Here is a 21,490-nt window from a genome sequence, read left to right as displayed (position 1 = left end):
TTTAAAAATCTTTCTCTTCCAGGGTCTCCCATCCAGTATCAGCAACAGCACCACCACAACCCTGCGTCCCTCCTGCCGCACCACCAGCACTACCACTTACCCTACATGGGCCACAGTCACTTCCCGTTCCAGTACCCGGGCTCTCCAGGTTCCCCCAAGCCAGGTTATCATCCTCCCCTCACACGTGTTGCCAGTAACCCCACATTCTCCTCCGTTACCCCCCCACCCCCCGGATCCCCGAGTCCCCTGAGCGAGACCCCAAGCCCTGGAAGCAATGAAAGTGTCAACATGTCCCCCTCTGGCCCCCAGCACCCCAACATGTGGCCCGCCCACACACAGCCCATGTTTTCTTTAGCTAATGTCATCTCCATGGCCATGAGCATGGCCCAGTCTTTCATCCCTCCTGGAAACATGCCCACCCAGGGGATGCTCTCCTATCCAGGCTACCCCCAGCAGCTACCTTCTCACATGGCCCCCCAGTCAGGCTACACCTCCATGTACCCCCAAAATTACCAGGCGTCAGCAGAGGCGCATTACTCCACAGCGGGCTTCCAACAACAGAACAATGTCTACCACAGCCCTGAGAATACGCTGCTGATGGAGGGTTATCCTCAGAGCTCTCATCCAGGCTGGCAGTATCCTGTTTCTCCACCTTCCTTGCCTTCCACTCCTCCACCGGTTCCTCAGGAGCTCTCGCAGCAGGTCGGACCCTCCACTCCCCCCAGCATGACCCAGGAGGAAAGTCTTCAGAGTTATATGGCCTCATATTCAGAACTGTCTCCAGTAAAGGCTGAATCACAATCAGAAGTCTCTAGTTCAAACTCAGATCTCTCCCCATCACCCCCAGAGAGCCCAGAAAGCACTGTGAGTCACCTTTAATCCCTTTATTCCCACTTTCTTTGCCTAAATTAGGTTTTTTAGAGTCTTAAATACCGTTTTGCTCAATTCCTGGATGTGTTTGATATTATAATTATTGTATATGATCCCATAGATACACATAAATTGAGTGATTACTTCCGAATACACCAAATGCATACAAAATGTAATTTAGTCGTTTCTGAGCCAACACCTTCAAAGCCTCTGGTTCAAACGATGTTTATTCTTCCTGTCTAGTTATCATCCTTCAGCCTTCCTTTGCACGCTGCCATACCTGAGATGAAAACCAGTAGCCCGAAACCAAACGCCTCTTCCTCAGAATCTGGTAAGAACAAATTCTGCACATGTTCTGCTGTTTCTCCTCCGTCACCTAATGTGTTATTAACCAGGAGGCTGATAGAGCCGGAAAATTACATATATGTTTGTGTTTGCACCCCAAACAAACCCACACACATGCTGGTGTACACACACAGGGTCAAATGTTCCAAGTGTTATTTCTCTGATGCTTTATATGATGCATGAGGTTTAAATTCAGTCGGATCTCGCTGTTACGACCAATTTTCCTTTCGAGCTGTTTTCAGATTCCTCTTTATTTTCTTTGTGCCGTATCCTTGGTGACATTATCACCTATTAGTGGAGTCTCAGGAGCCATTGCGTAACGGCGAGTCTGGATGTAATGTTCCATTGAAAAGGAACACAAACGTAGGTGTGATTGCAGCTCTGCCCTCTGGCGACGACCAATCAGAGAGCAGCTAGGCTCATTACAGGCCTCGCCTCCCATATCCACGCCTGGCTGTGTTTATACCCTCCTCAGAAGCCCACATCCAACAGAGTCCCTCTGTTTCAGTGGACACTGACCCAAACACCCTCTGTGTTTACTGTAAGAGGGACACTCAGTGGGAGAACTGAGGAACTGCAGGAGATTTACTTAGTTTTAACTCCTTTTGGGGGTTGGGTGGTTAAAGTGCAATATAACCTTGAACCAAAGGAAGATATACTTTAAGAACATATATTAAGAAGATACTAAACATTTTATTAAACAGATATAAAACATTAATTAAACAAATTCATGTATTTCTGGTGTATTTCCCCCAAGATAAATAATAGCATTCTGAGTCTGATTCAAAAACAACTGAATTTATTTTAATTTACAGCTAACAAGATATATTTTCCCTGCTTTTTTCCTCACTTAACAAAACTGTTTTTCAGATTTTTTTGAATATGTTAAAGCATGGAAAGAAAAGTAAATAAATAAAAAGTAAGATTTTTTTAGTGGATGTCAAATAAATCATTACTATGTTTATGAGCCACGTTAAATCCTGCCTAGTTTATGTGAAGGACTAGCACATGGTTATTGAAGTGGTTCGTAATTGGTAGCCAGGTCTGGTGTTATGAGTTTTCTCTTAAAGATCCCATGTCATGCTTTTCCGGTTATTACCCATCCCCTTGTGTGTTATGAGGGTTTTTCTGCATGTAAACGGTCTGCAGAGTCACAAACCCTCAAAGTACACCCTGTAGCGAGTAAAACTCTGACACAGAAAATACCTATAAAGTCTATGCTGCCCCGGAACGCCTCGTTGGACATTTTTTTGGACAAAGGTGGTGGACTCATCAGAACAGAGTGGGCGAGCTGACCAATCAGAGCACAGTGGGCTCATAGGGAGGGGGGGGCAGGAGCTCCAACCAGCCGTTTAGGACAGAGAGTGAATACACATACTATACAGAGATGCTGTATGAGAAATCACTGTGATCTTGGAACATTGAATAATGTAAATCTATTCTAGTAGACCTCAATAATGGAATTATGATCAGTAGAAATGGCCATGTCATTGGATCTTTAAAATGAGAGTTTATGTTTCCTGCAGGATTTGAAACCCTGAATTTGCTGCAAAGCGACATGTTTGCGTCAGTTGTTTGACACACCATTAAACAAACCTTCAGATATTGTCACTGCTATCTATTAACCTCTAAAAAGTATATCCAGCAGAATGGGAAGATTACTACTTTAGGAAAAAAACAGAGTGATACCAAATCACACATGATAGCATTTTAATCAATATGTGGAAGTCAGGGAAGAGTGAGGCTTTGTTCTAATGATTAATCAGCTGTAATCAGATTACAGAACAGTCACTACTGTTCAGCCAATGGTTGGCTGCCTCTCATATAAATTGGCGGTCCAGGAGTAACAGCTTCTTATTCATGGGAACAAGAAGTAAGTAAAGGGAGTGCTACAGTTTAGTAGAATTAATTTTTAAACAAATCTATTTATTAGATGTAAATGAAGACTTTTTAAAGTATTTGCATACATTGTTGTCGTAAAGGAGACGAGTTATAGGTGTAAATGTTTTTTAAATGCTTGCAGGATTGGTGTATTAACATGAAAACCTTATTTTTCTCCTGAAATACAGAAGTCCAGTGTGCACCGGTCACTGTGGGGCGATTCCAGGTTTCTCCCAGCATGCACATCCCTGCACCCGCTGCGCCCATAGGTGCCCCACCTGCTACCCCAGAGCCGGCAGACAGCGTCAGCACCCTGTCAGAGAGCAGCACGGAGGAGCAGTGCGAGTCTGAGGCCAGCCTGGGCACCTCCCTCACCATGTCCCCCCCTCACCAACACCCCAACAGAGGGTCCAACCAGGGCGGCCTGCAGGAGGTCGATGGGCAGGTGGGATGGGCTGGGAGCAAGGAGAAGGACAGAGAAGAGGAAGAGCATGAGGAGGTTGAAGTGGAGGAGGTGGTAGGGGAGCGACAGAGGACGAAGAAGAGGTGTCGGAGGAGAGCGTACAGCCTGAGCCTGCTGGGGACGTCTGCGGACAGCGGGCTCTCGGTGGCGGCTGCGGAGGCGGAGGACCGGCTGTGGGACGGAGCGGCAGGGAGCCCGCAGTATAGCAACGCCCTTCACCATCTGTGGACCATGAACTACAACCGCAACAACCCTTACATCAGCAGCGACGACTCGGACAGCGACGACCTGGACATCGTGGAGGAGCTGCAGGAGCTCAGAGACAAGTAAGTGGTGCTCGAAGCAGTTCATTAAAGGAACAGTTCCCCCACAACATCACTGTTTGTATAACAATTAGATCACCCTGTGTGACCTTGAATCCTTGGAGAATATGTTTTCCACCTCCAAGGTGAATAAAGAATCCAAAACTGAGAGATGTCCCAGTAAATGGGTGCCGTGTTTAACAGCAACAGCATGACTATATCAACACATCAGGCATGTGAAAGTTCTCATCAATAATTTAAGGTCACATAGGGTGAGAGGTTGATATGCAAATGATCATATTTGGAGTGAAAAGTATTCCTTTAAAAGAAAGACAACACAGCTTCTGAAATTCAAATAAGGAAACAAAGGGTTTTGTAGGTGTAAACCAGATAATAAAACAACTGATACTGACTGTTAAAAAATGTTATTAAACTTATTTAATAACCTAAGGAACCTTCGACCACTAACAGTTGTTCCCTTGTGTCCCTGCTCAGACACCTGATGGAGGTGCAGGCCCTGCAGGCGGCCCAGAAGAGAGAGATAGAGGAGCTGTATGAGAGGATGGGGAAGGTGCCCCCCCCGGGCATCGTCTGTCCTGCCACCATGCTGTCCAGCCGGCAGCGCCGCCTGTCCAAGGGGAGCGGCTTCCCCTCGTCCCGCAGGAACAGCCTGCAGCGCCTGGACATTCTGCCCCCCCAAGGTCAGCAGGGATATCCACTCGTATTACCTGGTTTCACAGCCTCTCTGTAGCACAGCAACATTATAATGGTTTATCTTCGTTCTATTATTTTATCAAACAACTGAAGTTCCTAGGATTTGTTGGTGTTCCACTTCCATACCATATTGTACATTTGATAGTATTTGTTATCATTTTTCTCAGCCCTATTTATATAAAAGTATATACAAATGTGACTTACTTGTTATTTGACATAGTCTCTGCATAGCTTTGGTGGCCCCTGCTGTTCTCAGTGTTTTGCAGTGGGGCAAGTCACTTAATTATTTAAAGTGCATTTAACTCAGTCAATTCAGTGTCTTAGGCTTGCTTTGGTCTCATTTTATGCAGCAGAGGGGTTAATATTGGCTTTTAGTATTTGTTTGTACTATTAGGGCTGTCAAATAGAATGCAATAATTCATATTTAAATATAGCATGCCAATAATTAACATATACTGTATAATTGTAGTGATCTCTTATGACCACATTTAGACCACAAAGAATCTGCTTGTACAGTATATATTTCTCCGTCCAACCCCATGAACATTTCTAGGATCCACTCGTGAACAGCCTTATGTCTGAACGGCTTTTATTATAACACATGTTTGTTCCACCAGGTATCATTAGGAGAAACTCCCTTGGAGGCAGCAGCAGCGGCTCCCAGGATAGACCCAGCAAAGGCGTTACCTTTGCGACTGACATTAGTAGAATGGTGAGTCAAAATTGCATTGATACATTTCAAATGACTTATTATATATATTATTTTCTTAAATGTTACCTAAACAATGTTTATACTTACTTCTTCATATCTTCTTCCTTGTTTCCTAGTAATGAACTCAGCCGAGCACGCTGTGTTTGTGGACTACCTCATCTGAAGTGTGACTGCAGCGGTCAAACCTGTCCTGCAGGTGGATCGCTTCAACACTTTCACTAGCACACCCGTCAGCAAACTGCTTCCCTCTGCCAGTGGTCATTTACCTCAACGTATATATAAAAGAATATATACAAACTTTAATCAGTGATGCTGGATTTAGCCGGGAACTGTAACATCCAGCTTTCAGCCCTCCGTTAGCTCTCGTGAATTTGTTGCAGCTGAAGAACAGAATCACTTCATGTTAAAAATCATTATACCTTTCTTGTAAATACACGGTTCAGAAAGAAACTCAACTTATTTTCCTGCTTGTCTGATTCACTGCCCTTTATCAATCTGAGCACAGTATTGTGAACCAAATGTGTATTTTTTAAAACATTGTTCCTGTAGTACATCTTCTGATTTCTTTGGTGATAGGATGGCTTATATTTTCCATAATCAGCGTGGAGAAGTTTGACCGCATTCCTGGCATTTTTAGATGTACCGAAATGAATTTTCACATTGTGCAGCAACACAATAAGGCGATATCGATTAGATCAATGAACAGTCGTACAACAGTTATAAATGTTGTTGGCATGCTTGTTGGAAAAGCTTTGCAGAAGACTTTAGCAAACACAACATCACACTATGTTTTTCAAGTACCACAGATGGTTTAATTAAAAATGTTTTTTCATTGATGATTTGTGAAAAATCCACCTTAGATTTTAGACTACTGGCTTTCCTGTTGATTGTACATGTGTAAATAGTAGAATGCCTTTATAGATCATGTTTACAATTTACAAGTAAGCTAAACATGGCAACCTTGATTCCTGCTCAAGCAAAAAGCATTGCTTGTTCCCTAGATCAAGCACCTTGTGCACTTTAGTAACTTTTGTTCAATCATTTTAATGCATTTGTGGATAAAACTTTCAATGAAGAGCTGATATTTTCATGTTATTTTTTCACCAGGGAGGTAGAGAATATTTCCAGTTTATGTTTGATCACAGCAACGACGATCTACCCTCCTGCAGTTCTGAATAATTAGTGCATTGTGGGAAATGGAGACATCAGTCCAAGCTGTGAATGCAGTTGCCTTATAAAATATTCACACTGAACTTTTTGGCAGTGAGACGCCTGTAAGATTTTCCGAAGTTCATAATATATTTTAAGAAGTTTAAAAAGTTTGAATATAGATATATATTTGTGTTGCTTTCTGAAGCTGCTGCTGTCCTGCCATGCTGAATCTGTGCCTTTCTCTGACGATGTCTTATTTTATATTTTTGCTCTTGAGATTTGGTGGCTAGATCAGACCCCATGTATCAAATGTTGACAAAATAAATGCAAATGTAAATACCACGGCTCTTGTCACCTTTACGGCTTCACCCAGTGTCTTGTTCTCGCATAAATAGCTACACAGGCATTGTGTTAAAAGCAAATCATATACATTATATTTTTATTTTACAGATAATCATTTAATCGACAAATGTTTCAGGTTAATTCATGTCCCCTGGTGTTTCTCCGCTGTTAAAAGGCCACTGTAGATTTAACATTAGCTGACTGAAATTTAAGATATTCTCCTTAAAGTGTATACACATCACATGATAAGAGCTGGACACTTGTTCAGTATGGGGTTTATTACTCTACAGTGTGGCCTTATGGGTAACATTTAAGGCCAGTGGATTCTTCCTTTCCACTGACAGGCAAACTTAATCAAAAAGACACAAGTTCCAAGTCGGCAACAAAATATCAACAACCAACAAGTCCACCGCCGTCTCAACATGGAAAACAGCCCCCGGCCATGGAATATAAATCAGTGGCTTCAGTGTCCACATAAGTCCCTTGTCTGTTCAGGACACACACACAGTCCAACAGGCAGGCGATGCATGCGTCTCAGTTGGCTCCGGTCTTTGGTCCCTGCAGTCTTGCACGTTTAGCCTCTTCATCCATTTCATCCATTATCTTCTCCTGGGACACTGAGAAAAATGTGTAGCCGTCTAGCAGGGGAGCAAGTGGTTAAGGAAAAATATTTGCCACGTTTGTATGCATTTGCTTGATTTTGATCTGCACTTGGAGAATTGGCCTAATTGTTGCATAATTAAACTCTATAAAATAAAGTATAATTGATTTTAAAAAAAGAGTGTGAAAATAGTAGCCTACGCAGGACAGGGGAAAAAATGGGGGGTCAAACGTAAAGCATGATAAGACTAGAAGATGGCTATGGTAGATTGATATTATGATAGTAAGTAAATTACATTTTCTATCAGGTCTAACCCTTATGTCTTCATGTCCATTTTCCTTTACTGACAAACATGTGCTTTTAGTTAAGACTGCAGGTAAACAAAATAGGTGTATTATTGATGTCTCGGTGTAAAGTCAACAAGCAGGCATTCGGCAGGCATCTGCCATCAAAAGTACCCACTGACGTATCCGTAGTCGGATACAAGTTAATGTAACACCAGGAAACCATCAAGGAGACCGACCCACCGTGGCTCATCTTCCCTAGCCTGCCTTAATAAAGAAGCTGTAACTTGGGAACATTTAGAGTACAGTGACTAACATTTAATGCTTATTAATCAGTTGTTACAAGATTTTAAAGATGCATCACTTAACCTGTAATTTGTTAATAGGCTCATAAACACCTTTCCATTTAAATTACCTGTCATAGCCGACATGGTAGCATCAAAATGAAAGAAAAAAAACTGAGCGCCTTACTAAAAACAAGCTACATCTACAAGCCCATCAAATAATTTAACTCAAAAAAGGACCACATGCTAGCTCATAGCTTTACATTGTGTTATCGAACAACCCTTGGGTAACGTTAGCATGCTAGGCTAACGTTACATAGTTCACCTTGTGTTGACGTTAGTGTGCTTGGCAAGGATACAAATTCCCACAACGATGGCTCCAATGGCGAGTCCCGTCACTACATTTCGAGTCCGTAGCATCTGCGTCTTCTTCTTCAACTGTTCGACCTCTATATGTCGGATAAAATACATTTGTTCTCGAGTAAGACCCGGTTTTGAAATGTCTATCCTTGTTGCAAAGCGAGCACCGGACTCCTGTGGTATCTTGTCAGCCATGTCTGAAGTGAATGGGGAATGCAAGGTTGGTTCTCACATCCGTAATACGAGCAGCTGCGTTTCACTGATATACAGGTCTGGAGGCGGGTATTCACTGTTGTGAGTACCCCATCCCTATGTTGTGAGATCAGCGCTCAGCAGCACTAGAGGAGCCACCCAGTACTGCGAAAACGAATTTACGAAACAGAATGGTGTTTCATCCAAATTAGCCCCAACGGCAGTTATATGGTTCCTACTGGGGACCGTTGAATTGGTCCTAGGGTGTGGAATGCGTGTGAATAGCGCCATCTTCCGGGAAATATGAGATAAAGGCCCAATTTATTTGTGGCAACAGTGAACACGTTTCTTGCTATTTACTTGTTTGTAACAGTTTAAGACGAGTGTTAGTACAATGGCGAAACATTTCTTCTGTTCGCCAAGCCAAAGTAAAAATGTTAAGTTTCGAGAAGCTTCTTTTGACCTTCTAACAGATTTCCTTGTTAATCTCAACAAAAAGAACAAAGATAACATCAACAGTTTATCTAAATGTAGCGGAAACTTCAAAGATAGAAGACTAATGGGTAAGTAACTAGCCTATAACCTACCACTGAGAGCTAACATTAGCAGTTTATCATTTAAGAATTTTCGCTTGTTTTAAAACAACTTCATACATTTGTCTACAAAAGCGCTAGTGTTTTATTTAGAAATGTTTGTGTACAACGGTAATTTTGCCGATTTTAAACCAGTATGAGGCAAACGTCAGATATAAAACCGTCATTTTGGAGACGTTTATTCCCCTTTATCACACACAGCTGAGACCATTAGTGTGTAGCTATAACCTCCTTATAGCCAGAGGTGGGAAGTAACTAAGTAGACAAGTACTATACTTAAGCAGAACTGTGAGGTACTTGTACTTGAGTATTTCCATTGTATGCAACTTTATACTTCTACTCCACTACATTTAAAAGGGAAATAATGTAATTGTACTCCACTACATAAACAGCTTTGTATACTTTTGACAAAATGCATCTCCAAAAATTAAACTAGTGGGCTCTGGGTCACAAAAGAGTACAATTATTTAAACATTTTACAAAAAGTGAATCAGAACTTTGTTTGTCTACAACAGTGCAATGCTATTTGATGCAACAATACCATTTAGAAATGTCACATACATATATAAATATACACACATAAAGGCCTTTACTTTTACTTGTTATACTTTAAGTACATTTTGCTGATATTACTTGTGTTGTGTACTTTAACTTAAGTACGATTTTGAATGCAGGACTTTTACTTGTAATTAATTATTTTGACAACAATGTATTGGTACTTTAAAGTAAAGCATCTTAATACTTGTTCCACCACTGCTTATAGCAAAATAGATGTATTTCCTTTTAACTAAATATTTGTAAGCTGTATTCACTGCTACAGTCGTCTCCACTGTGCTGTGATAAATGAATATATCAAATTCTATGGTCGCTACTGTTTAGCCCACAGTTACTGCACATAAGAACGGCTGTTATTAATATACTAGTTGCCATTCTGTAATTATTTCACCTGAGGTTCAGATTGTCTCATTTTGCAATAGTGTTAATAAATGTGTCAGCAGGTGGGATTGATTAAGCTGTACAGGCCTTCTTCACTGTACCCTGTCATCTCACTCTTTTATATGTTACCCTCCTGGTAATGTGAGCCCTGTTATTATAGAAGCCAGTTCTCAATACAAAGTCCTCCAGGGAGGAGATTCACCTCGGCAGACTGTACCTCCCAGTGAGGAGGAGCAGATGGAAAGTAGAGGAGTTTTTTAGCTTTAGACCTATAATAGACCTATGTAATTGAAATGCTGAAATAGAAGTTTTGCATACATTTATGTCAGATATTGCCTCTTTGAAACTGAGTTGAGTCAGATGTTTGCCACCCAGAAGGAAGGCAGTATTAAGAACTCTGCATGGTTGCAATTGGTGGTTGTATTCAATGTCTTCTCAGCTGTTTTCACGCAATTCTATATAAGAAAAAAAAAAATCAATATTAATATTTGTTGTTGTACAATGTTTCCAGGACTTATTTTCCTGTATTTAGTGGACCACCTGAGCCCATTTTTTATTTTACTTTGCGAACGACAAACAATATCTGGAGAGTATTGTCTCGAATTTTATTATTTTGATCTCGTTTTACAAAACTTACAATCTCCAGTGGTGAAAGTACGCTGATTATTTATCCAAATACCAATAAAACACTCTGTTACAAGTAAAAGTGCATTCAAATATGTCCTCCAGGTAAGTACTCATTACACAAATTGGCCCATTTAGGAACAGAATATGTTAAATCTAGCCGTGGGATCTGAATCCATAATAACACATGATCATTTATAGTATATTTGAGGTATTTCACTGAGTCTGTAAAGTACATAGTTACTAAGTGTATATTTGTTAGTTTTTTTACCCTATACCTTTCTCTCAGAATACATCTTCCTGATAACTAAAGAGCTAAGACTCGACCCGCTGGCTGGATACCACGCCATCGAATTACTCCAAAGGTAATACAGAGCAGCGCAATAGCCTTTCCCCACCACGCCCATAATGATATTGGTTTAGCTTTTATTTGAATAACTTATCTCCCCCAGGTTCATGGTGAAGCACCTGACAGATTTGTTGGCCACACCCACACCTCAAGGAGCAGCTGCCGATCAACACGGAAGTTATGAGGACGCTGTGTTTGAAAAACTCAAGAAGAAATTCCCCTTCATTGTCTTCACCTGCGTGCAAATAGCAAGCAAACTCTCTTTGCATAGCCATGTAAGTACCATAGATAAATACCCTTATTAAGGGTATCACCAGCCATTACACACATATAATAACACTGGCTCAGAGTATGAGAAAACACTCATTTAGGGAAAACAATCTTTAGACATATGTTTTGTAAAATCAGAACCAGAAGCATAATAAGAAAATACATTTTAAGAGAAAAGGCCAAAAGTATAACTATAATAAAACTATTTAAAAAACTATTATAACATTTAAAATATAGATAGATGTTTTTCACAAAACATAAATATGCAAACAAGGAGAGTAATTTAGGACAAAATACTATAACAACATATTTATATATATTTAAAAATAAATATGTGAAGTGTAGAGCTGTGCAGATTTAAATAAAAGGTAGGCTTGAACAGAACAGAATTCCATACATTTTGCAAGGTACTACATTACATTACATGTTACTTGTTACTACAGGTGAATATGATAACAACATGTCTAGGCCAATTTAAAACTTCTGTACAATACTTCTGAACTGTAATGTTTAAATATGCAGATGCGGCTTTATCTGAAGGGAACTTTGGTGAATTAAGGGTGTGTGCTAACCCGAATAGTCAAAGTGTAGTCGAATAAACACCTACATGTGAGTTTTATATTTATCCTTCCAGTATTCTGAAAGACGTTATCGATGCAAAATAGCCCAAAGTGAGTGCATGGACAAATGTGTTGCCTATAGGGTCACCCTTTAAAAAAAATCTAAAATGTCAATCATTCTCCTAGATAATCGACAACAACACTGCAGTGCGCTTTCTGCATTCAGTCGGCCACGATGTTTCCAAGCAGGCTCTCCTGGAGTCAGAGCTGGTGGTCCTCAAAGGGCTGGAATATAAACTAAATGCTACTAACCCTCTGTCATTTGTGGAAATCCTTCTGGAAGTGCTTGGTAAGATATGATTTTTAAACTTAGAGCAACAAATGTGAAGTGTAAGACTGTAAGAAAATCAAATCAAGTCGTATCCATTGAGCAGTGAAAGAGGTGACTAAACTTTCCTAGGACACAATGAGCCGTCCATCCCTGTGGAGCGTCTGCATCTGCTGTGTCAGCACGTTCTCCAGTTCGTCAGCCTGCAGCGGACCGCCATCTTCGACTCGTTGTTAGTGACGACCACTCAGTGTGTGAGCCCTCCCAGAGAACAGAGGTATTACACTCCACTTCGAGAAGCATTTTCTGATGTTTTTTGAACAGGTGCTCACTGTCATGGTAGAGGGGACAAGCAGCTTGACTGGCAGTTGGTTAGACAACGACCAGCTGAGAACTGTCAGTTGTTTTGGTTTCAAAATGTGTCTTGTGTCATCATGTTTGTCAAAGCTTTCAACCCCCTGCAAATAGAGCTGTTCAATTATGACAGCCTGAAACTCTGGAGTAGTACTGTGCTGTAGATTATGAAGCATGCTGACAACTTTAAAGTTAGTATGGTGAACATGTAAGCAAACATTTTCAATATACACACAGCTCTGTTATTATCTGTAGAAGCAGATATTGGTGAGTTGTTGGTGATTTCTTACTGGAAGTAGCAGCCTGCTGTGGCTAGAACAACTCTATATATTAGCACACTATTCCAAAACATGCTGAAGGTCATTATAAAGTAGGAGAACTCAGAGAGCCAGGTGTTAACTCTGTGGTTTCATCACTACAGCATCCTCATTTGTCAATTAGTCCATTGTTAATGTAAAACATATGGATTGTAACCTCTTTAAACAGAGAGAAGTTTGTGACAGTGACTGAAGACTGCATGCTTCTTGGAGTTGGTGTCATCGCCGTGGCTACGTTCGTCCTCCATAACAGAACATGGGAACAAGTGAAACACTTTTAAAGTTTTAATAGTATTTCAGTGTTTTAAATATGCAACTTGTGGATATAATGTTCAGCCATATCAAAGCAGTAATCTACCTTATCAAAGTTGAGTTAATGCTTATATTGTTTTTGTCAAAGTGGGCTTTCTCATGTGTTTCAGATAGTGGGAGAACTGAGCCACATCACAGGAATCTCAGAAAGGAGCATCAAGGATTTTGCTCATGTGACCTTGATGCACATTGTAACATCCACTTGAGTCTTTACAACACATGTTCACTGAATCCAGCTTTATACTCCTACTGTTTATGTTAGGTTTGATATTAGTTTGTGGAAGTTGTAGAAGAACAACATGTACCTAAGTGTATTGAAATACCTCACGTGATAAAATGGTTCCAAAGAACCCAAAATACAGAGGTCAGTTTACAAAACAAATATCTTAACACATGATATTTTGATAAATGTCATGGATAGTATTAAAATGAATCTTAATACACTGTGTTTCGACTTGGCTTACATTTACTTTACAACATTGATCCATTCACTTGATTTAGATGCATAGTTGTATATTGTTACAGTAATATTAGTTTGAAAACAGACACGATGTAACAAAAGGAAAAAGGAGTCAAGTGTCTGATGACTCTGAGGCAGACCTCGTCCTCTCTCTGAGTCTCGACCTTATTAGTTAGGGAACCATCCCACATATCTGACGTGAGGACATAATTCATAAAACCCTTTGATCACTAATGTTCATTTCAATTCAATACAGCATATCAATTCATATCAATTTCTTCAATTGTATTTTAACTTCAATTCCACACACCACAGCTTTAATATTTTGTTAGATAATTTGCAGTGCTGTCCTTAACACATCAATATACAAATAGACAAGAAACAGTACAAAGACAAACTGGTGCATACATTAAAATCACAGAACTGTTCAAATATAAGACACAAACTCATTTATTTAAAACTCTGTATAACAAAAAGCTGTAAAACATCAGCTCATAAATGTTCACAAGGTCTCACTATAGTCCGTTACCACGGAGAGGGGGCAGGACTGTGTCATCCTCACTGTTAGTACAGCCCTGAGGGGGGACGATTCAGCTTCATCGTGGGGAGTGTTCTGGACAGCAATGTCCAACTAAAAATAAAGGTGGGATTAAGACAAAAAATGCTCAATAAAAAGATTACATTCATAAAAGTTCCTATTAAAAGGGGCCTTATTATGCTCATCTTCAGGTGTGCCTCTACTGTGACATGTTAACATGCTTTAATGTTCAAAAAGGTATTTTTTCATACTGCCTGTGCTGCAGCACCTCTTCTCCCTCTTAGCTGACCGGCTCTGTTGTGATTTGTGAACAGCTTAGAAATGTCTCGCTGTTTAGCCTGTCACGTACAATGTGTTGGAGTGCAAGCCAATAGAAGTGCAAGTGTTACGTAGTGATGATAGTATGTTGCAGAAGTAAATAAAGGAGAGAAAACTCCCTCTGTAGGGAACTTTGGGGTTTTCGCCTATGCAGACTATTTACACACACCAACAACTATATCAAACACTTCAGGTGAGGGAAAACCCAAAGAAGCATAATAGGGCCCGTTTAGGAGGAGCAGTTAAAAAAAGTGATTCTGTGTCAGTTTACCTTTGGCTTATGTTCCTGATAATACTTGTTAAAGTCAAGTAATTTCGGGTCCAATTTCAGCCAACCCTTACAGAGTTCACATGTTGTGACTGTATAGGGCCCTGTTCCTGGAAAAGTGGATACAGTATGCATTAACGCATTAACCAGGATCACTGAATATATCATATTTTGCGCTTCTTTGGGATAATATTCTTCTTGTTCTGCCATTAGCTTTCTACTCACCCCTCTCGATTCTTGACCTGGTCCATTGCTTCAGGCAGTCGAGGTGAAGGTGGCGCACGCTTCCTCTACACTTGCACGGTGACACCAGTGGGTTTTCTGGTGAAGTGTTGACACCGTGGCAGACCCGACACTGGTCCTCTTCTTCCTCCTCAGTTGACTCATCTGATAACCTTCAGAGAGAAGAAGACAACCACACAATTCATTTCAACAAAATGGTATACCCTTAGCCTTGTATACAAATCTGAATCAAGATGAGACCTTTTTTTTTCAATTAAATAAATTAAAAATATTCTGGGGTTACAAATAAGGTTATAAGCTTTTTGTGAAATATTTCCTCAGGTGTGTTGCATAAAGGTTGTTTCCTTGCCTAATTGTTTGCACTAAGTCTTTCACGGAAGTTATTATTTTATATATATAAAATACATTTTAAAGATAGACAGATTTCTTTTTGGGTGTCTCAGGAAAAATGCGTCGTGGTACCATTGTCTCATGTTCAACACACGATTTCAATTTTGGGTCCCTACATCTTTTTGTGGAACGCCTATTAAGGCTTTCTTCTCCTTCTAGAAATGCATCGGGGATTAACACTAAGAGGTCAAAGGGTATTCCTTACAACATCCTAAGGAAATCCTTTCAAAATGTTTCTAAGGCAGCCTTAAATTAACATTTAAAAATAAAATGTAAAAAAGTAGCACAGGCCTTTAGCTAGGTCCAAACTTCTGCAGTTAGGCAAACATGTTCTACTAAAAAGTATTCATCATACGATCACCTTTTGTTGAGTCTGCATACCGTCTCTTTGATGATATCTCTTAGAGACAGGGGGCTTTGGGCAGCTGTAGCCCCTTCCTGGGCTGCTTGACTTTCTTGAACGTGTTTTTCGTGTGAAGTGTTCTCTTTAATATCAGTAAGCAGCTTCTTATCATCCACAGGCAGATTATTTAGCAGTGCAGAAGTCCCCGGCCTGGCCTCATTGAAAGCCTGCGATGCCGTGGTGTAAGGTTGAAGACCAGGTGGCCTTAATTGATCAACGAGAAAACCGAGGCGTCTATAAAAACAAGCAGGTGTATCTGTTGATGCTAAGTTTGAATAATGAACTCTAGCTGATTTCTCCCAGGAAGCTAATATGTCATCGTCTTCCTCGTCCTCCTCCTCGTCCTCCTGCTGCTCCTCCTCGTCCTCCTCCTGCTCCTCCTCGTCCTCGTCCTCAAATTCCCTGGAAAGTGTATCAGCCGGGCACAGATGTGGCACAGCGGTGGTCTCTCCCAGGAAGCCGTCCTGAGTCTCCGTACTGGCGGGGCGCTCACTGTCTATGATCTCCTCAGTGTTTGTTTTGTTACAAAGGCGTTTCATCTTGCTATTTCTCCTGAGGAAGTCTGGGCTTTGTGTTTGCTCGCTTGCCTCCCCCTGGGTGGATCCATTTAATCCTCCGTCTTTAACATGCTCGCACCTGTGCTTGTTGTGAGAGTGCACAAGACTCTCTCCGTTCACTACGCAGAAAGGAGACGCAAGAAAAACACATCACAGCAGATATCAAATAACAGTTCATTAAAAAGTTAGGTGCTTGAGAAAATAAATGTATTCAAGGTACTGTGAGAAATGGATGTATTGCTTAACCACCTGCAGTGTAAAATGTACCCAAAAAAACTTACATCTGGATTCCAGGGGGGACTTTGATGTTGTTGCCAGCTCTGCGGTCAAGTTCTGGGAAACAATGGAGTCAGCTTCAACAAAGTCCATTCTCCCACTAAGGCATGGGCGGCCTGTCTCTAAACAAGCACTTCTCACAGAGCTGCAGGGGGACGACTTCAGCTGCAAGCAAATATTATTTGGAGAATAAATCTGTTTCACTTCAGAGGGGTAAAAGATGCGGCTATACTGAAACTCAGTGTTGAAAGATGTCATGAGATCATTGACATGTAGCAATCACTGGGTAAAATGCTGTAGAAATGTTCAACAGCTGGTGGTATCTCTACCAATGGTGTACGATTAGGTTGTTTAGTCACCTTTGAGGCACTTCTTTCAGGTGACACAGTCGGTGATAGTGTTGAAGAAGCCTGCATGCTAGGAATCTCTTCTTTAGCCTCTGTATTTACTTTCTCTCTGTCCAACCTTTGATCCTGATTATGACACAGTTAACAGAGGCAGTGAGACAAGCAATGCAGAAGGAGGAAGGTTTAATGTGAAACGACACAGCAGCTTTCAGTACCTGAAGGGCTGAATCCCGTTTTTTCTTTCTGAACCAAAACATCTTCAGGTCCACTGAGGTTTCAAGGATCAGTCGCTTTCAGATTTGAGGTACAACGCTGAAACACAAAGTAGTTTACAATGTTCGGGATGTCATACCAACATAACAGATGGCAGTTGGCACGTGTGGAAGAACATTTGCAGGCTCAGGTGTGAAATGATCATAGGAAAAGTAAGATAGCAAGGTGTAACACCTTTATCTTGTCAGTTGTTTTCACTGTGTCAGGGTAATGTTACAACCTCAGACATATAGTAATCCACAGGTTAAGGTAACAACTTGTGAATAGCCCCCCCCCCCCCCCCCCGTTCATAAACAGTTTACAAACTATAATTTTCAAGTGTTAAAAATGTTTTTGGCCCGGGATGTTTGTTTGGCAAACATAATAAAACACCTGAGTATTATTTTGTTAAATTCATTAGATAAATATATATATAAATAACTGTACGTAGCACTTTTAAATGTTCATCTTATTTGGAGCTAATGTAATTCATGATTCAAGTTATTGCACTTCTTCTAAATTGCTTTGTGTAAAACGTCAGCTAAATTAAATGTAATGTCAAAACCTATGGTCAAAACATTAAAGTTATATTACTCCAATACCAAATAGTGCCACAAGGTGGTGCCTCCTTTCGTTGCGAGATAAGCTAAAAGTTGAAGTTGTGAAGACGGTACCGCCAACATGACTCCGACCAAGGTCCAATATAAATAAGTAAATTGTTTTAGGATATGCTGTATATTGTTCTATTTCTCGTGTATAAATAGTAAATATAACGCCCTAGATACCTAGCATTGCATGTTAGAACGTAAGTACAGTAACATACAGTAAACGTGTTAAAATATTCGTACTGTAGACTTTCAAGCTAATCTGCTAACTCTTCTAGCCTCATGCTGCTAGCTCCCTCAACCTACATTAAACGTTGCATTACGTTAACTGTACCTGTGTCATCTGAAAAATAGGGTAATCTATATAACAATAGTTGTAGTAACACAGCAATATATATGTTTGTATATGTACCACCAGCGTCGACTCACTCTTTATACGGAGCGATGAAGGCAGTTACAGGAAAAAGTAAAGTTGACTGCTGCTGTAAAACTCCATGCTATTTTTTCTTTTTTAAATGACGGGTTTCCATGGAAATACAGGTAATATGCAGGTCTTTATAACTGATGTTCGCCCATAGAGATGTAAACAAAAAACAGCATGTTTGTTTTCTTGTTGCCATGAAGTCTTTAGGGAGTTTATTTTAAGCTGACTTGTAACTTTTTTATTATAATTTCTTTTTTTTATCTTTAGTACTTTTGTATGCATGCTTTGGCAACATTACGCTGTCTTTGGTTATTTTCTGCTGTCAACATCTGAAATATTTTGTTTACATAAAATATACTGAATTACACATATAGCATGGCCTTATGGCATGGATCATAAGGGGAAGAAAACTTGCGCAAAAAGGTTGTTAATGGCTGCATAAACTGCAGAAATAAATACATAAGTAAATGTCCCCTCTATCGGACTAATAAAGGTATTCTGATTCTGATTGAACAAAGGAACTTTAAGGATGTGCCTGGCTCTCCCTAGCAACAGTTGTTATGGTTACTGTTGCTACTGTATGTTTGGTGAGATTCTGAGTTGCAATAATACTATCAAAATGTTTTAACTGTTTTATTCAAACACTGGAAAAGACTAAAAACCCTATTTTCTATCTGCTCGTTCTACATGTTGGGTGGGTCACTAATCTTTATACCAACATCTGAAATATTTTGTTTACATAAAATATAGTGAATTACACATATAGCATGGCCTTTGCTGCATCTGTGTATCCGAGGAAAAACACCTCATGGAAATTCTGGGGTACTCAATAATAATGTATGCCTCTTCTCCCACACAGGTACACTGATTCTTCTGTGTGAATCTGGGACATGTACTCTGAGGGAAGCCATCATTTCCTGCAGTGTACTCACAGAGTGCTCAACCCGCGCTTCACTCCAGGTAATGTTCCCTTTCACTGATACAGACAGACAGATGTGAGCATCTTATTGTCAGATGCAGGATTCAGCCATGTTTTCTTTAAATGCTTTTGGTGTTGGAAAGACAAGTATGACTAGTGTCTGATTCTCAACCCCCTCCTGACCAAATATATAACTAATAATAGTACAGACTCTGTTATCTGTCAGTGTCCATTAGCATAACATCTAAGAGTTGCTTAGAGCTCTGGGAGATTAGCAGAAGATCCGGGGCCAGGCTTCATTGAGTCCCTCTCTGGCTCACTACGACTGCTGATCTCCCCGCAATCTTGTGTTAGGCCCCATTAATCTCACCTCCCCCTGCAGTCTGTTGCAGGCAGAGTGGGCCACACACACTCACCTTTACTGTTTTCATTCTTAAAAATTCAGACAGAGGGAAGGTATAAGAGAAGGCAGAGGAGAGGTAGAGAAAAAGCTCTGGAAGGATTTGATTCAAAGCCAGTGGAAGCATTTGCAGAGGTGGGAGGTGCGGTATTGGGGGCGGGGGGTAACCACTTGAGGTTATCTGTGACCACCTCGTCCATCACGCACGCACGCACGCAAGCACGCACGCACGCACACACACACACACACACACACGCACACACACACACACACGCACACACACACACACACACACACACACACACACACACACACACACACACACACACACACACACACACACTCACACACACACACACACACACACACACACACACACACACACGCACACGCACACACACACAAACACACACACACACACACACACACACACACACACACTGTCAGAAACTCTGCACCAAAGCCAGTTTCCAGGGCCTCCCTTAGGTATTTCTCATTATTGTTTGCAGAGCGAACATTTTAGAGCACAAATATGTCATTTGGTGGTTTCTTTTGTCTGCCAACCGAAGGATATATTTAGTTATATATCACATAGAGGCTGAGATGTAGGATGTTAGCTTGTCTTTATCCTGGCAATTGTCAAATGCGGTGTTAAAGGATTAACTTCTATTTTAAAAGACCAAAGGTTAATTATCGGGTTTACACATATTGCACACTTCTTTAGATATAATAAAACACCTTCCTTTAATTTAGTAATTGAGAAGTGAGAATTACTCATACAGTAAATTACATACAATGGCTGTGTACAGTTAAGTTGCCAAAGGGTGAAAAGTGAGGTGACGTCGAAAAAAGATTTTTCTTATAAATTCTTGTTGTCACTGTATACATCTACCAACCCTCACACTGAAGAGGACAAAGGTCACAAAAACTGTAGACCCATCATTTTTTAATGCACTTTCTTTGACAGGAAGCAGGATAAGACACAGCCTGCAAATCAGAGGTAAATATACAGAGGCTGTAGATTTGTGCTGAAACCTCAAAGTGACCCCAAGTCACTTTATAGAGGTAACTGCAATAAACGGTTCTTCCTCTTTCCCCCATATCAAAATACTTATTGTGAGTTAATCACACAGAAGAGAATAAGTAGATTACAGCTCATGCCAGCTAAGCACATATTCATTTATTTTGTAATCAGCACTAATGGGGTGGTAAATACAAAAATGTATTTAAACTGTGACCGCCATTTATTATAACAACAAGTATAACAACCACTAATATAATCAATATAAATGTTCCCTTTTGAATGGCCCTTTCAGCCAACAATGTATAGTTTAATTGTGATTTAGGTCAGCAGAGAGCCATTTAACTTGTATTCCACATTCATGCTCTGCGTGTAGTTAATTATTCCCAATGCAACATCTCTGATTGTAATTCTGGCTGATAGGCCTGTAATTTTATTGACCGATTGGGAAGAGGTCAAGATAATGCCGGACGCTAGCCAACCTCTTTCCTATCTATCATTTTAAAATGTCAAATGCCATGATCTGCAGGGGAGACACATTGAAATTTGATTGGCATCGACCTTGTTTCTCTTGAATAATTATGAATGATTTAGGTATCGGTGCCTTATTTTATCATAAATAATGCATAGGCTAAGCCCGCCTTCCACCCCCATTGTATGTTTTCCTTTGCACCGTCTGTAAACCAGGGATTTCGTCAAGCTAGACAGAGAAAACATACTATACCGGAAATGTAGAAGAGATGTCCAGAACAAATATTATAAATGGAAATACATTTATTAGCATTGGTTTCATATGTATTATTTAAGCAAATGTTATTTTCGTTGGCGCGTTTTGCAGAGGACGTTGAAACTATATCGTGGTTTATTTTGAAAGCGAGTACCGGAAGTAGCATTTTTAATGTATTTACGTGAATTGACATAGTG

At 40.4% G+C, this 21,490-nt stretch overlaps 4 protein-coding genes across 9 annotated transcripts in view; 2 read left to right on the top strand and 2 right to left on the bottom strand.

Annotated features, from left to right (window-relative positions):
- wnk4a (WNK lysine deficient protein kinase 4a) overlaps positions 1-6,778 on the top strand; it is a 45,125-nt gene extending 38,347 nt beyond the window's left edge. For all 4 annotated transcript variants that reach the window (XM_079658095.1, XM_079658094.1, XM_079658093.1 and 1 more), the window contains 6 exons: positions 23-864; positions 1,114-1,201; positions 3,285-3,885; positions 4,357-4,562; positions 5,193-5,287; positions 5,404-6,778. In XM_079658095.1, coding sequence (XP_079514221.1) covers positions 23-864; positions 1,114-1,201; positions 3,285-3,885; positions 4,357-4,562; positions 5,193-5,287; positions 5,404-5,406 — 1,835 coding nt within the window. In that variant the 3' untranslated portion in view covers positions 5,407-6,778. The remainder of the gene's footprint in view (positions 1-22; positions 865-1,113; positions 1,202-3,284; positions 3,886-4,356; positions 4,563-5,192; positions 5,288-5,403) is intronic.
- An 83-nt stretch (positions 6,779-6,861) lies between these two features.
- On the bottom strand, positions 6,862-8,638 carry coa3a (cytochrome C oxidase assembly factor 3a). Its single transcript, XM_079658114.1, has 2 exons — positions 8,310-8,638; positions 6,862-7,419 (listed from the first exon to the last, which is right to left on the bottom strand). The coding sequence occupies exons 1-2, from the start codon at positions 8,503-8,505 to the stop codon at positions 7,316-7,318; spliced, it is 300 nt and encodes a 99-aa protein (XP_079514240.1). The 5' UTR covers positions 8,506-8,638; the 3' UTR covers positions 6,862-7,315.
- Positions 8,639-8,784: 146 nt separating this feature from the next.
- cntd1 (cyclin N-terminal domain containing 1) lies at positions 8,785-13,593 on the top strand. The gene is made up of 7 exons (XM_079658108.1): positions 8,785-9,065; positions 10,945-11,020; positions 11,108-11,279; positions 12,021-12,183; positions 12,295-12,439; positions 13,003-13,099; positions 13,256-13,593. The coding sequence occupies exons 1-7, from the start codon at positions 8,897-8,899 to the stop codon at positions 13,349-13,351; spliced, it is 918 nt and encodes a 305-aa protein (XP_079514234.1). The 5' UTR covers positions 8,785-8,896; the 3' UTR covers positions 13,352-13,593.
- Positions 13,586-21,408, bottom strand: LOC307024189 (uncharacterized protein). 3 transcript variants are annotated; one of them, XM_079658105.1, is made up of 8 exons: positions 21,291-21,408; positions 17,161-17,257; positions 16,958-17,071; positions 16,604-16,763; positions 15,724-16,441; positions 14,955-15,124; positions 14,733-14,839; positions 13,586-14,236 (listed from the first exon to the last, which is right to left on the bottom strand). In XM_079658105.1, exons 2-8 carry the CDS (start codon positions 17,200-17,202, stop codon positions 14,108-14,110), a joined length of 1,440 nt encoding a protein of 479 aa, XP_079514231.1. In that variant the 5' UTR covers positions 17,203-17,257; positions 21,291-21,408; the 3' UTR covers positions 13,586-14,107. The 3 variants fall into 3 exon arrangements, with proteins under 3 accessions (XP_079514231.1, XP_079514230.1, XP_079514232.1); XM_079658104.1 differs by lacking the exon at positions 21,291-21,408 and adding an exon at positions 18,232-18,348; XM_079658106.1 differs by lacking the exons at positions 14,733-14,839; positions 21,291-21,408 and adding an exon at positions 18,232-18,357 and having other exon boundaries at positions 13,711-14,236.
- Positions 21,409-21,490: the final 82 nt, after the last annotated feature.

The sequence above is a fragment of the Notothenia rossii genome, assembly GCF_949606895.1.
Source record: "Notothenia rossii genome assembly, chromosome: 11".
Lineage (NCBI taxonomy): Eukaryota > Metazoa > Chordata > Actinopteri > Perciformes > Nototheniidae > Notothenia > Notothenia rossii.
Note: the sequence above shows the minus strand (reverse complement) of the source record. Positions and strands in the feature narration are given on the sequence as shown.